General features: G+C 35.0%; 1 protein-coding gene across 10 annotated transcripts in view; it reads left to right on the top strand.

Annotated features, from left to right (window-relative positions):
• LRBA (LPS responsive beige-like anchor protein) overlaps nt 1-21344 on the top strand; it is an 803036-nt gene that overhangs the window by 256903 nt on the left and 524789 nt on the right. For all 10 annotated transcript variants that reach the window (XM_081543940.1, XM_081543938.1, XM_081543941.1 and 7 more), the window contains 3 exons: nt 3016-3146; nt 17288-17366; nt 19406-19539. In XM_081543940.1, coding sequence (XP_081400066.1) covers nt 3016-3146; nt 17288-17366; nt 19406-19539 — 344 coding nt within the window. The remainder of the gene's footprint in view (nt 1-3015; nt 3147-17287; nt 17367-19405; nt 19540-21344) is intronic.

Here is a 21344-nt window from a genome sequence, read left to right as displayed (position 1 = left end):
TATCAGTGCTTAATCTTAACATTCATTAATAATTTATTAAGTTTATATGATAGGATCATGTATTATGTGTATGTATTAAGTTTATATAATTGGATCATGCAAGAATACAAAGAATAGTGAACATCGACTTGGCTGTCTGGGGACACTTAACCTTTGAGCAAGGTTTGAAAGGTGAGAAGATTGCTGGCAGACAGACAAGTGGAAGGAATCTTGGTAGAGAAATAGCATGTACAAAGGACTGGAGTTGTGAAATAATATACATGCTTAGTTTAAGAACCAGAAGAGCATATTGCAGAGGTCTGTATGGAATGCCAGTTAAATGTAAATTCATATAGGAAGCCACACTTCAGATGTGCCTGGAATGAGAATGTGTGAAAGATATTGGACAATAAATATTTACTGAACTAAGTTATAACTATTATTGATGATTGAAAACATTATTAATGGCACTTGTTTGAAGGAACAGAAATGAGGTCAGGTTCTTTTGTTATCTTTTATTAACTGTGCCATCTTGGACAAATAGAGATGGTGCATGTTATGGGACATCTGTGGTAAATTTTTTGTTGTTAACTATCTTTTCACCATTTTATTAAACATACAGAGAAGTTCAAAGTATTGTAAAGTTAGCATCTAGTGACCCATCACTGAGACTCTGCAATTTGTCTTTATTTGTTTACTTCATTGTACAATTCTCCGTATAACCATCTCTGTATCCATCAGTCTTATTTTTTTTATGCATTTCAAAGTAAGTTGCAGGCATAAGATCACTTCAGTCTTAAACAGTTAAGGCATGTAGATCTCTAACCAGAGACCAATACAGTTTTTTAAGGTGAAGTGTACATATTATGATAGGCACAAATCTTAAGTGAGCAATTTTATGAGTTTTGACAAGTTAAACACCTGTGTAACCTAAATTTCCAGTCAAGTTATCCTCAGTCTCGAAAGTTCCTCAGTGCTCCTTCCTAGGTAGTGCCTTCCCACCCTCCACAGGCAATTGTTGTTCTATACTTTTTTAAAGAATAGATTAATTTTCACTTTTCTAGAACATCATGTAAAAGGAAATACAAAGTATGTGTTCCTCTGTATAAGGCTTCCTTCACTCAAGATAATGCTTTTGAGATTCATACATGTTATGTTAATCAGTCAGTAGTTTATTTCTTTTTATTACTGAGTGTTATTCCGTTCTATATGTATACCACCAGATTTTAATTCATTTTTCTGCTTAAAGATTCTGGGCTATTTCCAGTTTCTGGTTCTTATCAGTAAAGCATTTCTTAATGTTATTGTATCTATTCTTTATGGACTTAAGTCATCGTGAGGAAGTTTCTAAGAGTAAAATTGGTACATAGGGTAGGCTTATGGCTTAAATTTCAAATATAGAAAAAACCGTTCTGCTTTTCTAAATACTAAATTCTGTTGCTCCTATCGGTACTTGGCTCTTGCATGAGTAAACTAGATCTTGCTAGTTGTTTCTTTTGTGAACAAACGTCAGAGTGAACCCTCCGTGTTCGCCCCTCTCCCGTCAAAATAGCTTGCTAGCAAATAAATAGCTACAGATTTGCTTAAACAATAGGCTTGTAAAGTTTTGCCTGTAGCAGGTAACGCGCAGACTACATTTTGTATTGTTTTGTGAATGTACTGCCAGCACACACGTACACACACACACACACACACACACACACGCACACATGCAGAGAGGGGGTCATCCACTCCCCTAAAGTCAATAATCTTCATGTGATATAAGCTACCATGATTTAAGCACAGCATTTTGGATTGAGGGCTCAGGTGGCTATTGCTTCTATTTTTTAGTGTATAGTTAACATTGGCAGTCACCCTTATAATGATGTGACACCAGCTACCCCCAAGTACATTGAATACGCCATGCCTAGCACAAGAGAACTTGATTTAATTGGCGACAGTGTTTGCTGTCACATGATAGGCACTGAAGTAAAACAGAACCTATTTCACTTTGTGTTATCTCTTTCTGATGTAACAACAGAAACAAAATGTATTTTTAAAGTATTGGAATTACATAATCTTCACTTCTGAATGCATTTATTGGGATCAAGTATCTAACTTTATTTTGAAACTGAATAAAGCTGTTAAGGGAGTACTTGAAGCTTGCAGTTACAATATTGTCAACAAAAGATGTGATTAAATAAATTGAATGTTGAAGACTTTAGGCTTATGGTTAACACCAGATAATTAAAAGTAAGCACTGCTGTGGGAGTGCATTATATATTAGCTGTCCTCTTTACCTCATTAACTGGGTTTTTGCATGTTTATGGAGCTAACTTCAATTAAAAGTGCCTTTTACGTTATGCCTAATAAGGTCTTTTAGTTACTATTTTGGCATAAAGTATTACCCTCTAATTGAAATTGGTATATCATAAATACCTGTGTTTAAATAATACAGAGATGAACAAATGATGATATTTTTACATCTAGCTTTTATGTGTATGCATTGCTTTTTCTATGTAATATTATCACAAGATAGTCTTTGAGGGTTGAAAAGTAAAAATTTGATTGTATACATGTTTAAAAACTGTTAATATCTGCATTTTCTTACTTTATAAGATTTCTAAGGTTTTATCATTTCAACTTACTGGTGCTTTAAAATTCTTGTAGAAATCTGTTGAGTTTTCTGCTTCACTTCTGAGGTTAAGAAAAAGTTACTTCTCCATATGAATGCCATATTTCTTTTTTGTATATACCTTTGGTTATTTTTTAAGTTGGATCATTAAAGATGATTCTAAATTTAAAGAATATAGTAAATATGTTTAAATGTTAAAATATCTTATTATATTTTCATAGAACATTATCTTGATTCTAAAAAGTGAAGAATAAATTAATGTGAACACCATTGAGTGATTTCTTATTGAGAATATTTTCTAAATTGTACGTTAAAATAGAGATATCAGGTAGAAAGAAGTTGGTTTCCTATTTTCTGTTTTGAAATTTATGTAATTGTGCAATCTTCTATATTTTAAAATCTATTTATTTTCTTTATTACAGAAGTGTCATCGTTGCAACAAAAAAATCAGCAGTCTTACCTTCCACACTTACAGGTATACCTGCCAATGCTGTTAGTGTGGTTTCTTCAGTAGATTCAACCCATTCCTCAGATGTGGGGGGAGAATCACCTGGTGAGTTTGTTACCAGTGATTACAACAAAAAAGTTCTTAATCCTGTTTTAGCAAAGTTTAGGATTGTTGATTAAGAAAAAGTTTTATAAGGCATGTTTTAAATGATTATACTTTTGTAGTATGTTGTTGATTATTTAATAATTTTCTGAATAAATTTGAGTAATATGAAATAAATCAAGAATTTCAGTACTTTTTCCACTTAAACATAGTAGTGTGTGATGAATTGGACGCTGCTGATTGGGTGGATAAATGAATGACAGATCTATTAAAATACTTTTTTCCTCTCCCTGCTCTTGAGATGTGTAGAGGTAGTGGTTATTAGGAGATAGTTTTGGTCAAATTTGGTCTTTGAGTCTGTTTATCAACTGCCAGATGCTCATGTGGATCCAGTACTTTGCTCTGTCTTGCATAGTGTCTGAATTAGATACTTGGGAAGGGAATGCTACCCTCAAGTCTTATCATCATTCAGGCGTTAGTCTTGGTAGTTCAGTAACTCTTACTGCAGTTTGATTTTTGTCCTGTCTCTCTATATATTCCTGCCAAAGTCTTGGGTGCAAGACCTTAAATCCTAGCTGTTGATTAGAAACTTAGTGATAATACCAGTTGAACTTGAGGACTTTGTGATATTAAAAAGACCAAGTTATTGAGTAGGAAATGGCAACCCACTCCAGTATTGTTGTCTGGAAGCGTCTGTGGACAGAGGAGCCTGGTCCATGGGTAGCAAGGAGTCAACACAGCTGAGCAGCCGAGCACCAACAAGGGCCCACCTTAATCCAGGCTGAGCTCATCTCAAAATCCAGTCTCGTGTACAAAAATTGCTTTTCCAAATCAGGCCCTCTTTGTAGGTTCTGGGGATTACAACTTGGGCATACCTTTGGGGCTGCTGCAGTCTGTAAGAAAAAAAAAGACCAAGTTAAAACAAGGGGGGTATTATTTTATATAAGTAGTATTTTTCTGTGTTGTGCTATTTCATTTTTAAAAACCCCAAAATAAAAAGCTAGAAAAAAATTAATAACCCCAAAGATTTATTCTTTCTTGTTACTCTAGGATGAGATTAATGAAAAATAGAAGGAATTTTGAAAGAATGAGTAGGTGGGCTGTATTAAAATCAGAAATAATGTTTTCCCCTCATCTTTTGGGACATTTCAGGCCTTCTATACACTGTTCTACTTTTATTTGGTAAACAAATATATCTCAGAGAGTTTTGCTTCGAACTTGATATTTCTACTAACCAATTGTCAGGGACATTTTATTTTTCCTTTCTGTATACTACATAGCATGTGTTCTAGAAACAAAGACTAGGATTGTTTATTTATCATCCCTGTTTTTTTCCCCCCTTTCATTGTAGTTATTTTACTTGTGTCAACAGAAACATTTTTTCAAAATTTTAAATGTGGTTAATTCTTTACAACTTTCTTAATGTTGAGTGATAGTAGAAAATGCTCACAGTAGGTTATTAAATAAAATATTACATGCAACACTTTACATGCGATGTAATAGTAAATATTTGAAGTGTGTATATATTTTTCATATATGAAAAAATAAGGAAATGTACACTGAAGTTACATGATTATTCCCATGAATTACTGGAAATTTTGATTTTTGAAATTTTTAATTTTAGTATATTTTCCAAAAATTTATCAGTAATCCTATATTATTTTTATACTTAGGAAAAATAGTTGTTGAAGAAAAATGTTTACAAGGAAACTAAAAGCTGCAATGGAAGTAGACAGCCTTGTGCTGTCTCGTTTTTTGTTTTATTAAAACATTTAAGCAAAGTAATAGACCTTATTTTTTAGATGTTTTAGGTTATAGGAATGGAAGGTAGAGAGTTCCCATATTTTACCTTCTCCGTTTAACCCCCCTTCATTCCTGTGTCATTAATATCTTGCAATAGTGTTGTATATGTATATATTTTTTCATCATTCATTGTCTTAGTGAGAAACTATAAAGGAAAATAAGTATAGCACTCCAGTAGAATTTCCTTCTTCTTTATTGTTCCATTATACTCTTATGTGTTTTTTATTTTTTTTTAATTTTGGAGAAGAAGCAATTTGGCAATCTATTTTGGACCGGTTATGCAAATTTCTGTTCTTCCACCTCCATCCAAAGACCTTAAAAAGAATCAACTGTGATTTTTGTAGACCAGCCCCCTTTTGGGAAAAAGGTAGATGTTACTAACATCTATGAAACTTTCTGCCATCTTTTAAATTCAGTAATATTAATTTCTGGTAACTTCCTAGACCATATGTAGTAAGTTCAGTATTTTCATCTTATTTTGAATACAATGCCCTTTAATTTCAGTTTATGGGACACATTAAATAGAATATGAGTTTTTAAAATTTGTGCAGTCTTTGTCTGACTTATTTCAATAAAGACAGAAAAAATGTTAAATAAAAAAAATAAATAACAGTGATACAAGGGAAAGAAAAAAATTCCTGCAGTCATCAGAAGAGATAAATAGAAAGCAAGCTGATATATGGGTGATATTTAATATAAATAGAAAAAGGCTGAGTTATAGGTAATATTTGATAGAAAGGGGGTTCCCAGGTGGCACAAGTGGTAAAGAATCCACCTGCCAGTGACCCCTGAGGCAGGAAGATACCCTGGTTTAGGAAATGGCAACCCACTCCAGCCTTCTTGCCTGGAAAAATCCCATGGGCAGAGCAGTGTGGTGTGCTACAGTCAGTGGGGTTGCAAAGAGTCAGACATGACTGAGAACACACACGCTAGTTTGCTATTTAATATAAAACAGTATGATGAATTTTTTTCTGAAGCCATTCCCCAGTAATCATGATAATATAAAATACTCACCCTGAAGAACCGTATACAGAATTACAGAATAATTTTCTATCTTGAAGACTGTTGTAATTGTTGGATGCTGCTGTTGTTCAGTTACTAAATTGTGTTTGACTCTTTGCAACCCCATGGAGTGCAAGCTTCCCTGTTCTTCACCATCTCCCAGAGTTTGCTCAAACTCATGTTCATTGACCATCCAACCATGTCATCCTTTGTTGCACCCTTCTCATCCTGCCCTCAGTCTCTCCCAGCATCAGGATCTTTTCCAGTGAGTTGGCTCTTCACATCAGGTGGCCAAAGTATTGGAGCTTCAGTATCAGTCCTTTGAAGAAATATTTAGGGTTGATTTCCTTTAGGCTTGGCTGATTTGACCTTCATGCAGTCCAAGGGACTCTCAAGAGTCTTCTCCAGCACCACAGTTCAAAAGCATCAATTCTTCAGTGCTCAGTCTTCTTTATGGTCCAACTCTCACATCCATACATGACTACTGGAAAAACCATAGCTTTGAATAGACGGACCTTGTTGGCAGATAGATGTCTCTGCTTTTTCATATGCTTTCTTAAGTTTGTCATAACTTTCCTTCCAAGGAGCAAGGGTCTTCTAATTTCATGGGTGCAGTCACCATTCACAGTGATTTTGGAGCCCAAGAAAATAAAACCTGTCACTGCTTTCACTTTTTCCCCTTCTATTTGCCATAAAGTGATGGGAACGGATGCCATGGTTTTTTGAGTGTTGAGTTTTAAGCCAGCTTTTTCACTCTCCTCTTTCATCCTCATTAAGAGGCTCTTTAGTTCTTCTTCACTTTCTGCCATTAGGGTGGTACCATCTGGATATATCTGAGGTTATTATTTCTCCCAGCAGTCTTGATTCTAACTTGTGTTTCATCCATCCTGGTATTCCACATGATGTACTCTGCATAGAAGTTAAATAAATAAATTATTAGGGTGACAATATATAGCCTTGACGTACTCCTTTCCCAATTTTGAACCAGTCTGTTGTTCCATGTCCAGTGCTAACTGTTGCTTCTTGACTTTCATACAGATTTTTCAGCAGACAGTTAAGGTGGTCTGATATTCCCATCTCTTTAAGAGTTTTCCACAGTTTGTTGTGATCCGCACAGTCAAAGGCTTTAGTTAGTGAAGCACTCTGCATCCAGGTCATAATTTACCAGTTTCCCCCTGCTTATTTAAATTTTGTATAGTTCATGGTAGTAGTATTTCCCAAATAGTTCCCACTGTCTTCCCTTTTGGGGTAGAATTTGTAGTAGTTTTCTTTTTCTCTCTAGCTCCCTTTATTTAAAAAATTAATTCATTCTGTTTTAAGTCATTAAGTTGTTTTTATGATGGTGGTCTTTAGTCACTTGTTTTGATATCTTTTTCCTCTTCGTCACTAGCCTCCTGTTGTCACTTATCTTGATTTTAGTTTGTTGCTTCTATTCCATTCCATTGATCGGTGCCATGAACATTATTGCTTTGATAAGACATCCTGTTTCTGACTCTCCTACAGCCCTGCTTTTCATGCTTTTGCCTACCATACTTCCCTTGTAGTCTGTTCTCTTTTCACCTGGAATCCAATCAAATAAAGAGTTATCTCTGCTGTTAATAATTTTAGTTGATAGATTTTTTTTTGTTTGTTTTCTCTTTGGTAGATCTCTTGATTTAAGTTATTTGCCATTAAAAAGTAGGCTATATACAATATATTGAATCTTATTATCCTTCTGGTTCAAACAGGATTTGGAGAAAATGATTTGTGGATGAATTAATTGTTATTGTGATTACGTGCTGGGCTGGGCAGTTTATTCTTGTAAATCTGAGCAAGTTAGGTATTAGTCTTGGGTTTGATCATGGATTGTTTTCTTTATTTGAAAGTGTAGTTAGTATCTGTCCCTGTAGACAATAAACCTTTGTGCTGTGGGGTGACTTCAGTTTTGAATTTTATAGTGAGTCACCAACAAAAAATGAACTGTTCATATTCAATAATAGTTATTGGTTAATAAAAATATGCTTGATAGTACATTAGCAAAAATGGAAATTTCCTTGGAAGAAATTATGAGAATAGAAAACATAAAACATGAGTTTTGTATCAGAAAAGTTTAAACTATTTGGAAATTTTGATATAAATGTGATTGCTATGTTTTACGTGTGGCACAATTAAAGAGAAACTAGGACTGGATCCCAGAAAAAGAATTAAAGTTTGTCAACTTATGTGAGGTCAGAGACTTTTCTGTTAAAACATTACCTCCAAAATAATTTTGTGAAAAATAAATTTGTAAATAAATTTTAAAGCAGCGTACGTTATTCAAATGATGATCAGTGTTCAAATTTCAGAGTTTGGTTTGAATAATATTTCCTAACTCTTATAGCATTTTATTAGCAAAAACGTTTAATATAATAGTGACAGATCTTTTAATATAATAGTGACAGATCTTGTAAAAGATTCATCAGAGAACAAAGTATACCCTTGTGTGTGCATATTTGTTTATAAAGAACACTAAAAGAGAAAATAGAGGTTTTTAGAAATATATCAAAATTTATAGATTTTCAAGTTACTCATCAGTAAAGGTTTAATTGCCCAGACTGCATGTTAAGATGAAGTTACTCTTTATTCAAATATCCTGTGGTATTTTTCAAATATGTGTGATTGCAAAGCATAAATGTTTAAGCCAGAATTGAAGTGCTGAGTGTTTGCTAATTTGCAAAATTCAATAATCATACCTTTATTAAAATATTACGCTCTATATTCTTTTTATCAGAGCCATGCATATTATTGATATGAATTAGAATGTTTATTTTTAATGTCGAAGGAAAATACTTGGTTCTTCACTTTATATAATGTTTGATCCAAGAGGCTTATCTTTACTTATTCAATAAAAGTTTCTTTTATTTAATGAAGAGTTTAAACTGGCATGTAGATTGTCCCTCTTTGAACTGATCTGGAATGGGTGGGGAGGGAGAGAGGGAGAAAAGGAGAGAGTGCAGTTGAAAAATACAGTGTTTAGGGATTAAATATTGGCATTTGTTTTAATGAGACTTTATTGCAAAGGACATTATTTATGTAGACCCTTAGGGACCTTGAATAAACAATTGGCTATTCTCTGGATAGATGCTAGACAGATGATCTATTTACATTTTCCTTTTTGTTCTTTTGAGTGTCTGGAAAAATGTCAGTTTGAAGGAGACGGTTTGTCAGCGTAAGGATAAGGAAAAGATAAGTCAGTAGCATTTCACAGGTTGGAAGTAGCTTTTGAATTTATATGTGTGATCACTTGTTGAAAATATTTTTATTCTTAAATTAGTTTAAAACAAATTTGTCGTAAATGTAGGATTAATCTGAGCTAAAAAAATACATAATGCATTTGGAAGTTACATTTTTCTGTCTAGTAGGAATGAAGGACACCTGGTGTGAATTTTGTGTTTTTTTTTCTTTTTCTTAAAACTGTTGCTGATTGATTCATTTATCTTTTTCCATAATGTGTCTTCTTATGATTTAAAAAGGTTAGTTAAAGAAAATCCCTTTCTGCTATAGATCACAGTAAAAAATGTAGGTTTGAAAATTGACATTATTTCTAGGGTAGTATCAAGGAATTATTTTTGTTACTTTTATTTTTTTGAGCCCTCAATGCTCCTTGTCTATTGCAAATTTTGAGATATATTTCAGTTTATTAAAATTAGATTCAGTTTGGACAGTTAAAGCTAATATTTTAAATTACTTTGTGAAGCTTCATACATTTTAACTAGATTGAACCTTATATGTTCCTTTTTTGTCAACTTCAGAAAAGCTTAAGAAAAGATGCTGATTAGGCCTTTTAGAGAAAATGTCCAACATACTCTAAATAAAGATGGTCTTTAAAAACAATCGCTAGAAACAAAGCTCAGAAATATTTCGTTAATCACTGGTAGCAGAAGTCGGTGGCCAACCATGATTCAATGATCATATTGCTGTCAGGAATCTAGAAAATTGCGGGTGTCATTAACCGAGTGTAATAACAGTGTTTGGTCTTTGAAGTACTTAATGAGTGTTATGTGGGAATAGAAAGATTGGTCCTGACAGAAATGAAAATTTTCAATTTCACCTTATCTTGCCTTCCAGTTTGAAATTTTATTTTCAAAATGCAAGACTGGAAATCATTTGGCAGTGAAAATATGGGAATTGATATATGTACTTTAAAAAATTTGTCAGTATGAAAAAAATGTGTACTTTAATTTTGTTTTAAAATCAATCCTATGCATTAAGATAGATTCTTTTCAGTTTATTAGTTTTTTATGTAATGATAGTGAGCTCTCTCTTGAGCAGGGTGGTGAGTATGGCAGGAAGGTCAGCAAGAAACTATAATCCTAGTAAAAAGAAAAAGCTCTAATTATCAATGGAAGGGGAAGGAAATGTGTTGTGGAGGAGAGAGATTCACTCTGGATTAGTTCATCTTGTAGGAGTATGCTCACTCTGAGAGCTAGGCTGGGTAATTATCCAGAGGGTAACTGTGGGAAGATTGCTGAAGTACCTGCTCTCCAATGAAATAGTCCACATTTCCAAATGCTTCTGTTTGGCTGAGACGTGTAATCAGAACTGCTGATAATAATCAAATGATTAATAATCAAATTCTGCCTGAAGACCAATCATGTTTCTCAGAAGGTCAAGTTATCCCAGATCTTTACTATTTCTTAATTAGTTAAATCAACAAAACCCCTGATTAGAGCCTGACTTTGTTTATCTATACCCAGAATTAACTTTGCCTTAGTTAAGTGAGCAAGTTGCATCACAGTGCCTGGATAAGTTGAAGTAATCCAGGAAATCTTGGGAATGGTGTGAGGAAGTGACAGGCTGTGGAGGACAGTGGCTAGATTTACCAAATGTTTATGGCTGTTTGTTTTTTATACCAATCTGATAAATGAAACTGTTGGCAATCCACTTTTTATAGCAGTGAAATCTGGGATTGGTTTCTAGATTTTTCAAAAGAATTTACCTTTCATCTTAAGTTTTTATGGGGAAATTTGTAAAGGTACTTCATTTTATAAGCTTCATCTCATTTAAGTTACCTGTGCTTAATGTCACATGAGTAATCATTGAAAAATTTGAGTGTCTTTTCAGCCTCCAGTACAGACTAAAGGGAAACATGATAACTTCCTTTCAATATTTTAAAGGTGATCCTAGAATAGAAGAGTAAGAAGGGAAACTGTCACTCATTGTATGTTTACTGTGGTATAGGTTCTAAGTACTTTAATCCTTGGCATAATCCTGTGACATAAATATCACTGTTAATTTTGTAGATGAGGTAAGTAAAACACAGAAAGCTTAAGTAACTTTGCCCAAGGTCACACAGTAAGTGAGAGAATCCTTTCTGTTTCCCCTAAACATTTATTCTATAACCTTTTAAGGGTAGTTGTTATCAAACAAACTGACCTTATATTTGATAGAACTAGGGATTCAATTTGAAAATGCTTTGGTTGTGGGTGGCTGATGAGTGGAATCATAAAGAACAAGATTCCAATAAAAATACTCAAAAGATCATAACAGTCAATTATGTTTCCTATTTTGTTTCCTGTCAATTGGGAAAAATATATTCAATTTTATTAATAGTCAAAGAAGTGGAAATTACTTTTTCTTTCTTTAGGGCAATTTGACAGTGTGTGAAAGTGAAAGTCATTCAGTTGTGTCCAACTCACTGCCACCCCGTGGACTGTAGCCTTCAAGGTTCCTCTGTCCATGGAATTCTTCAGGCAAGAATATTGGAGTGGGTAGCTTTCCCTTCTCCAAGGGATCTTCCCAACCCAGGGATTGAACTCAGGTCTCCTGCATTGCAGGTGAATTCTTTGCCATCTGAACCACCAGGGAAGCCCAAGAATACTGGAGTGGGTAGACTGTCCCTTCTCCAGGGGATCTTCCTGACCCAGGGATCAAATGGGGGTTTTCTGCATTATAGGTGGGTTCTTTACCAGCTGAACTACCAGGGAAGCCAGTGTGTATCAACAATGAAACTTTGGGCTTGTTGACTTTAGGAAGTTACTTCAAAGATGTAAAGGAGTGTATGTAGATTTATATAAGCATATACAAAACATTGTTTATTGTAAAATATTGGGAACAACCAAATGAGTGTCCCTGAATTTGGGTTGATCTGATATTTCCTCTTGATTAAAATCATTATATTTCTGTGCTAGGACTATTCTGGGACAGCGAAGGAAACAATCTAATCATATGGTGCACAATTTTGATTTGTTAAAATGCTTAACAGTGACCACTTTCATCACTTGATTAAAGTATAACTACCAGGTTTCTATATTGTAGAGTTGTAATTAATAAGTGTTTTGTCGAGATATACTTTGAAATTCTTTAAATATCCTATTTTCCAGATTGTTAATTTTATCAACAGTTTTATCAGTATGGCTTCATGGCTTCCTCTTTTATCGGATGTGTTACAATCAGTTACTGTTGTTTTCATGCTTAGATTGTCTTCATCTTGGTAGGTGCGAGTTCCTTTAAGCTGGCTCCTTTGCCACTGTGACATATCCTGTTATTCCTTGAACATTTCCTTGCCTTCTAAAAAACAAAAGTAGATGTTTCAAGTTCATTTTGTGCTTTTCTTCCACAGGTACTAAATCACCTGTTTCTGGTTTGTTTATATGGTGGGGTGTAGTACTTAGAAGCCAAGGTGCATACAGTGAGGTGTTAGATGCTCCCAGGTCCTCACAGTGGTCAGGTTAGGGACTGTACTGTATAGATATGTATGTTAATGAGAGTGTGTATTTTATATACAGGCATGCCTTGGAGACTGCTGCATTAAAGTGACTATCACAAAGTGAGTCACATGAATTTGTTGTTTCCCAGTGCATATAAAAGTTATTTATACTACCCTATAGCATTATGTCTAAAAATACCATGTGTATACCTTAATTTTAAAATAATTTATTATTAAAAATGCTAACCATAACTGAAGCCTTCAGTCATAATAGTTTTGTAATAATAACATCAAAGATCACTGATCACAGATCACCATAATAAATATAACAATGAAAAAGTTTGAAATATGAGAATCACCAAAAAGTGGATGCTTAGATGTGATGTGAGCAAATATTGTTGGAGAAATGGTGTCCATACACTTGCTTGATGCAGAGTTGCCACAGACCTTCAATTTGTAAAAAACACAATTTGTAAAAGAAATGCAGTTATTGTGCTTTACTTTATTGTGGTTTTCAGATATAGTGTAGTTTAAAAATATTTCTAAAAATCAAAAAAAAATTTTAACAGATTGAAAGTATGTTGTAACCCTATGGTGTCAAATGGATTTTTATGCACTGGGAAACCAGAAAATTTGTGTGACTTACCTTGTTGTGATATTTACTTTATTTACTTTACTGCCACGGTATGGACTGAACTCAAAATATCTCCAAGGTATACATGTCCTCAGATGATATGCTTATGTTATACAACTGTTTTTCCTCTAGTTTATATAATCTTGAGGTTGTAGATTGTCAAAACAATGAATTCAGAGAGTTACTGCATTCCTCCTCCTTTAGTCATTTGCCAAATTACAGATTCGATTCTGTTGCTTTCCCGATTTTATCCAGTTTTCTTGCAATTAGGTCTCAACTTCTGGTTAGCTACTTGTTAGGATACCTTTGTAAAATTCATTGATTTAAGAGATGTTATCATGTGGAAGAATGTGCATCTTACCATGATGAAGTAGATTGTTATGGAAAATAACTCTGACTTAGAGATTTCTTAAATTCTGTTTCTTTTAAAATAAGCCCACGATTCCCATCTTTTCTGTGATGACTTCATCTAAAGTCTGTATCAGTGTCCTCCAATCAAGATCCTAGTAATAAACCTTTGTTTGAATAAATTAATTCAGTGAGGGAGAGTGTACACAATGAGGAAACTTGGGATGTCTCTGGGAAAATGATTTATTAAAGGATTTGAGTTTGTATGTAAGTGTAGAGAACAGAGTCCAGAAGGATATATTTCCAAACTGCCGATAGTGACTGCCTTTGGAAAAGGACTGGGACTAGGAGGGGCTTGTACAGAACATTTCTGAATTTAAAAATCAGGATGTATCCATGCATTGGGTAAATAAAATAATTGGGAAAAAAATGATAATTTGAGGGCAGGGTTATGGAAGTGGGCCTTTCTTCTGACTTAGGTACTGTCAGGAAGCATGGGTAACTCTATGATTTTAGATATCCTAATTAAATCAGTCCTGGGTGTTCATTGGAAGGATTCATGTTGAAGCTGAAACTCCAATACTTTGGCCACCTCATGCAAAGAGTTGACTCATTGGAAAAGACCCTAATGCTGGGAAGGATTGGGGGCAGGAGGAGAAGGGGATGACAGAGGATGAGATGATTGGATGGCATCACCGACTCGATGGACATGGGTTTGGGTAAACTCCGGGAATTGGTGATGGACAGGGAGGCCTGGCGTGCTGCAATTCGTGGGGTCGCAAAGAGTCGGACGTGACTGAGCGACTGAACTAAACTGAACTGAATTAAATCTTATCTAGAATCATGGAAGACTTGACGGAGGCTAAAGCTCTAATTAGTAAAGAAATAACAGTCTTTCATATTAGAATTTGGGATGTTTGACCATCTTTGTTATTTGACTGGAGTTCATGTTTTGGTCTTTTGGGACATGATTACAGAGTGGTATTTTTGTTGGTTCATCATAGTCATGACATGGCATTGTTTGATGTTGCTGTTTTATGAAATTGTTCATAGTCAGTGAAAGAACACCATGACCTAGTTGTAGGTTCTAAAGCCAGCCCTTAACCACACCAGGGCCTACTTGACATTGCAGGCTGCTCCCAGATGTCACAGAGGCTACTTTTCTACCTTCTCACCTGTTTCTTCCATCTTTCTTTCTGCATGCTAGGTGGAAATTTCTGCCTCTGTCTCTCTCTCATCTGTCTCTCTGTCCACACCACTTTGTCTCTTTAGGTGCTTCTAGTGTGCCCATTGGAGAAGGCAATGGCACCCCACTCCAGTACTCTTGCCTGGAAAATCCCATGGACGGAGGAGCCTGGTAGGCTACAGTCCATGGGGTTGCGAAGAGTCGGACACGACTGAGCGACTTCACTTTCACTTTTCACTTTCATGCATTGGAGAAGGAACTGGCAACCCACTCCGGTGTTCTTGCCTGGAGAATCCCAGGGACAGGGGAGCCTGGTGGGCTGCCGTCTATGGGGTTGCACAGAGTTGGACACGACTGAAGCGACATAGCAGCAGCAGCAGTGTGCCCATGCCTGGAGTTTTAAGAATAGATCAAAAGCAGCAAACCTCTGATTGTCCATCCTGATAGATTCCCGAGTTCTTCAAGCCTCTCTTCCCTCCTCGTGTGTAAGCTTTGCATCTTTGTTTCATTTGCTCCAGTGTGTCTGCTGCCTTTCTTGGTCTGTCCCTCTATAGAATTGTGATGGGATTTCAGTCTGCTCTAATACTAACTTGGCGTCCTTTTTAAGACATTGTTTTTAGAAATGGAAATTTCACTTCCTGGTCTGTCAGTGCAAGCAGAATATGTGCATCTCCTGGACATCTACCCTCCACGTTGTTAGGATACCATCCCAGTTGAGTTCCAGTGACTCTTGTGATCCTTGTGTTGGAGAGTGGCATTTAACACCGTGTTTGTCTTCTTTTCTTCTTTCACCCTATTATCAGTCTTAGAAAATGATCCTTCTGTTTCTTCAGGCCTTCCTCCTAGCTTAAATAAAATGCTTTTCTATCTCATATATTCTGTTTCTTAAATGGGAACTTTATTTTTCCCCTACTTTTGTGAACTTTTTAGAACTTTCCAAGCCTCAGTAAATTATCATCCAGATTAGTCTTCTGGACTTTTTCAAAACTTCCTATACTGTGTGTTGTCCATTCTTTGACTCTGTCAGAGTTAATTTCCTGGTATTAATTTTTCTCTTGCCAAGTAAAATTTTTAAGCACAGTTATTTTTGGAAAACATAAAGAAGTTAGCTCTTGTATAGGGCAGGATAGTGTGAACTGTTTGTACTCTAAGAGGGTAAATTGGCTACTGAACAATACACATAAAAATAAGGATATCTGGGAGTTCATTGGAGAGTAAAATTAGATCACACTATGGAAATTAATTTTATATAGTAGTTTGAACAAAGATAGAGACATAAAATTATAGGAAATGGAGAGGGAATTATACACCAGGTGGGAAGATTGACCTACTAAAATCTGGGAGGTGTTTTGATTAAGGGAACGATTTCTGCAGTTATAAATTGAGAACCTTCTATTGTGTTACTTGAGGTGTCTGAGAGAGATGGATGAAAAAGATGAGATCTCTGCTTTCAAACAGATTAGTATTCGAGGGAAAAGGACATTTAAAAAATCAATTGAAATACAATATGACAAATGCAACATCATGTCCTAATTACAGTGAGGACACCCATGAGGGAGTGTACGTTCTGCTTGCATCACTTAAGAAAGATTTCTCAATTGGTCATTGCATAGTGTTTGCTGAACTAGACTCAGAAGCATTTAAAGTATATAGCAGAAGTTATTTAGTGACTGCATAGAGACAGTTTTCATGGTAATGAGGGATACCTATTTAAGCTGAATTTGGAATTAGTGGTTTCTACTTTTTGCTTCAGTTTTAAGAAGTTTCTATTTGTGTATGTCCTTTGCTATTTGGTGTTGAACTGAATGAATCGTGATCCCAATGGAGTGACTAAGAATTTTCTATTACTTCTTCAGCTGATGGTTGCAAAGATTCCTTTATGTGATAATTATATATTAAATGATTGAAGAAAAACCTTGTTAATTGGTAGATTTTAATGTTATCCAAATTATGTTGTTGTTTAGTCTCTAAGTCATGTCCAGTTCTCTTATAATCCCATGGATTGTAGCCCGCCAGGCTCCTCTGTCCATGGGATTTCCCAGGCAAGAATACTGGAGAGGGTTGCTGTTTCCTTCTCCAACGGATCTTCCCTACCCAGGGATCAAACCCACATCTCCCGCATTGCAGGCAGATTCTTTACCAATGAGCCACGAGGGAAGTCCCATCAAATTATAATCAGCATTAAAAATGTAGTGGGTGTGTGCGTGCTCAGTCATGTTGGACTCTTTGCGACCCCATAGGCTGTAGCCTTCCAGACTCTTTTGTCCATGGGATTTCCCAGGCAAGAATACTGGAGTGGGTTGCCATTTCCTACTCCAGGGGATCTTCCTGACGCAGGGATTGAACCTGCATCTCTTGTGTCTCCTGCATTGGCTGGCAGGTTCTTTACTAACTGTGCTACCTGGAAAAATGCAATATCGTATGTTTTTTTTGTGATTTGGTATCAAGATACCTTTTTTGTTTGAACTCTTGTTCATCCTATAAATGGTTATTTTCTCTTATAGGTGGTAGATCATCTAATGCAAAATTACCTGCAGTTCCAACAGTTGGTTCGGTTCCACAAGACCAAGTTTCAAATATGAGGTATTCAAGCTATTAATTTGGATATTTGTGATTTATTCCTTTTGATAACTCTTAAAGTGTCTAGCTATGATTTTTTTTAATTTACTTTTTTTTTTAAATGACATTAAATAGAGGCTTGGGAATATTTTAGAAGTTCTTTCTGAAAGAAGATGACGTGTAAAAGATTCCTGAGAAGTAGCTATTTGTGATCAATAAATGCTGAAGGGATAACAAATATTTAATTTCACATGTAGTTAGTAACTTATGGCTTACGTTTCATGTGATTGTAGATTGAACATTTGGAATTCATTGTTCTTCTTCCCTAGAAGTGCTGAAATAAGTTTATGAATTATAAGTTTATTGAATTATAGATAGATTTTTACTGTCTGCTATCTTGTCTAGTTAGGAATATGTGTTCCAAGTTCTAATTTGGAAGGCTGTGAATATATTTCACCACTAGAGCCTTGTGGCTAGAGTTCTTGATATGTGCCTTACCACAATTGGAAAATGCGTAGCGTTTTACAAATAAAGGTACTTGGGTCCTACAAGTATAGGCTCATAGTTGTGATATCATCCAGGGGTAAGAGGCTCCATGAGATCAATAGAGAGAAATAGTATTATGTGGAACACCTGGGAAGAGATGGTTGTTGACCACGGAAGTTTCCAGCAGCTTTACCTGTTGATAATTTCAGTAGCATCTCTTGTTGCTAGTATAAATAGGAAGTACTCTTTGTAGGAACAATAAGTAAGTAGTGACTATTTGTATACATATTTGGTTCATAAGTTAGAAAATGAAATTCCTGAAATGCAGAAAGTTTTTTTTAACTCATTCAGTTCAGTTCAGTCGCTTAGTTGTGTCCAACTCTTTGCAACACCATGAACTGCAGCATGCCAGGCCTCCCTGTCCATCACCAACTCCTGGAGTCCACCCAGACTCATGTCCAGTGAGTCAGTGATGCCATCCAACCATCTCATCCTCTGTCGTTCCCTTCTCCTCCTACCCTCAATCTTTCCCAGCATCAGGGTCTTTTCAAGTGAGTCAGCTCGTTGCATCAGGTGGCCAAAGTATTCGAGTTTCAGCTTCAACGTGAGTCCTTCCAATGAACACCCAGGACTGACCTCCTTTAGGATGGACTGGTTGGATCTCCCTGGAGTCCAGGGGACTCTCAAGAGTCTTCTCCAACACCACAGTTCAAAAGCATCAATTCTTTGGTGCTCAGCTTTCTTCACCATCCAACTCTCACATCCATACATGACCACTGGAAAAACCATAGCTTTGACTAGACGGACCTTTGTTGACAAAGTAATATCTCTACTTTTTAATATGCTGTCTAGGTTCGTCATTTAACTCATTAAATATGTATATATGTATACAGTTGGCTATGGATCCAACCAACCGCATATTGAAAATATTGAAAAAAAATTTCTAGAGAGTTCCAAAAAGCCAAATTGGAATTTGCCTCACATAGGCAACTATGTATATATGTGTATGTGTGTGTATATGTATATATTTGTCTGTATATATATATGCATAGTCATGGTCTATAGAAAATTAGATAAAAGATTGATAAAATTTGATAAAAGATTTGATAAAAAATTTCCCATAAAGTTCCAAAAAGCAAAACTTGAATTTGCCTCACATTGGCAGCTATTTATTTATGTATAAACATGTGTGTGTGCATATATATGCACACACAGAGGAATGCATATACATATGCATGGTCATGGTCAATAGAAAATCTGATAGAAGATTGTTAAATTTTGATAAAAAAGTTTTTTGGTTGTCATGGGGCTAAAATCAGATGCTCTCTACTAGCCAGTTAAGACTTCTAATAAGAGCTGATGTTTGGAATGGTTGTTAGCCAGGTTGTTTGTGAGGACTAGGGGTGGCAATGTACAATAGGATAAAAATGGATATTCCAGGCAGAAGGAATGATGTACATAGCAATAATGAGCCATTAGATGATTTTCAGTTTTTCACGTAATTTTACATTTTTACAGAAACTCATTTTAAAAATTAAAAAATTGATCAACAGTAATTAATAACATCTTTCCATTAGCATTACAGAGAGGCTTGAACATGCTTTGGAAAAAGCGGCTCCTCTTCTGCGAGAGATATTTGTAGATTTTGCACCTTTTCTTTCTCGGACACTTTTGGGTAGCCATGGACAGGAACTGCTTATAGAAGGAACAAGTAAGTCATTTTTCTTTCTTCACATATATATTTAAATTTCAGAGTTTAAAACTGAAATGAATAATGAAAGAGGCATGAGGTTTTCTTGTTTTCAGCCTTTGACAAGGCTTCTTATGGAGTCTGTACATATCTTTTAGAGAATATGGCATGGCTGATATTCTAATCTGTTCAAGGTTTTTTTTAATCACTGATGTGAATAAGATTTGTATGCAGCAGGCTTCTTACTGTGTGTTTTAGGGAACAATAAAGAAAATAAAATGTATTGAATGCAAACAGTAAGAAATGTTTAATACATTAAAATTAACCATGAAAATTGAGAATTCGAGAGACTAATGTTAACAGCAATAAGTGGTGTATTTACCTGAGATTTTACTTGAATTTAAGATCTATATAAACAACAGTGTATTGCCACGTGTTATGAAATTGTGGAATGCATTATTAGTCTTTACTAGTGGAGTTCTGTCTTACGAATAAGGAGAAAAAGCAATAGTATTTTCTCTGTCTTGCTTGTATCACACCTAGATTACTTGATCTTTTCTAGGTAAGGTACTGAGATTCTGTCAAACTAGATAGTGTGCAGAAGTAAATTGCTGTGCAGATTGGAACCATCCATTTATGGAATGGATGGAGAGGTATTGGAGCTTTTCTTTTCTCTTTTTTAAAGCATGAAGTACTTGTCAGATTAAGCGTTTTCTAATATTCAAGAAGGTAACTCAACCAAGTGAAAGTTGGCTTACCCTGAATTTCTCAGACAGTAGAAATTAGTTCAATAGAGATCAACTTTTCAAACAATTTGATTTATTTATGAGCTAAACAGACTGACTTCAAAACCCCAGTCTTCATTCCCATAACTAACATTTTTTAAAGGAGAAGCTAGAAGACTTTCATCGATGATAATGTCAAATTGATCTTTTCATTCAAAAGTGTTTGGAAAAAAAAAAAAAGTGTTTGGAGTATATGTTCACTAAATCTAGCTTGTCTGTATCCAGGTTTGATGTTTTATGGATAAGACATATATTCTTGTAAAGCTAAAAAATCATGGGAAAGCACAATTATCTGTACTCTAGTATCTTTAAATATCAACTTACAGCTTTAGTTATCATGACTTTTTGTTGGACAATCAGTCACTAGGTTATCTATGGAATTTCTTAAAACTTGTGAAAAAACCCCTCTTTTTATAGTAATGAGGATATAATGCTAATGAAAGTTACAGATAGGTTAATAGTTCAAGATATCCTATGTGATTGTTAACTATGGGATATCAGCACTTTATTTGGCTCAAAAACATCTATCTATAAGAAATAGTTATTAGCTAATTAATAATTTCATCATCATCCCTGCTGTAAATATGTATTGGGTTGGTGATGATTGATATCATTTCCATATAGTCGAGGAGTAGCATTGAATTTATGTGGGGAAAAAAGTTCAGGTTTTAGAAACATTGAACCAAATTTGGGGTAGAAATTTACTCTGTCTGCTGAAGGATATAATTATTTAGCCAAGGAGTGTTTGACCTAATGAAGTAATAAAATTTGAAAGGAAGTGAATTGATACATTGAAGGAATTCACCCTAATTTATGCTTCATAAGTGCTTCATTTATGCTTAAACTTGTTAATTATATTTCATTTTATAATGCTAAAATGAATGTATTAATTATAGCCTTTCAGTATAGCAATACATTTTTGCTATTTAGTTGATCTTTGAATTTTATAATAGAACCAGCACAATAGGATCTTCTTAGATACTCAGAAGTATTAAACTTGACAATTCTAGATCCTTGAACAAAATGTAATTTAGAATCAAT

The sequence above is a fragment of the Giraffa tippelskirchi genome, chromosome 11 (genome assembly GCF_054371585.1).
Source record: "Giraffa tippelskirchi isolate mGirTip1 chromosome 11, T2T-mGirTip1v1.2.pri, whole genome shotgun sequence".
NCBI lineage: Eukaryota > Metazoa > Chordata > Mammalia > Artiodactyla > Giraffidae > Giraffa > Giraffa tippelskirchi.
Note: the sequence above shows the minus strand (reverse complement) of the source record. Positions and strands in the feature narration are given on the sequence as shown.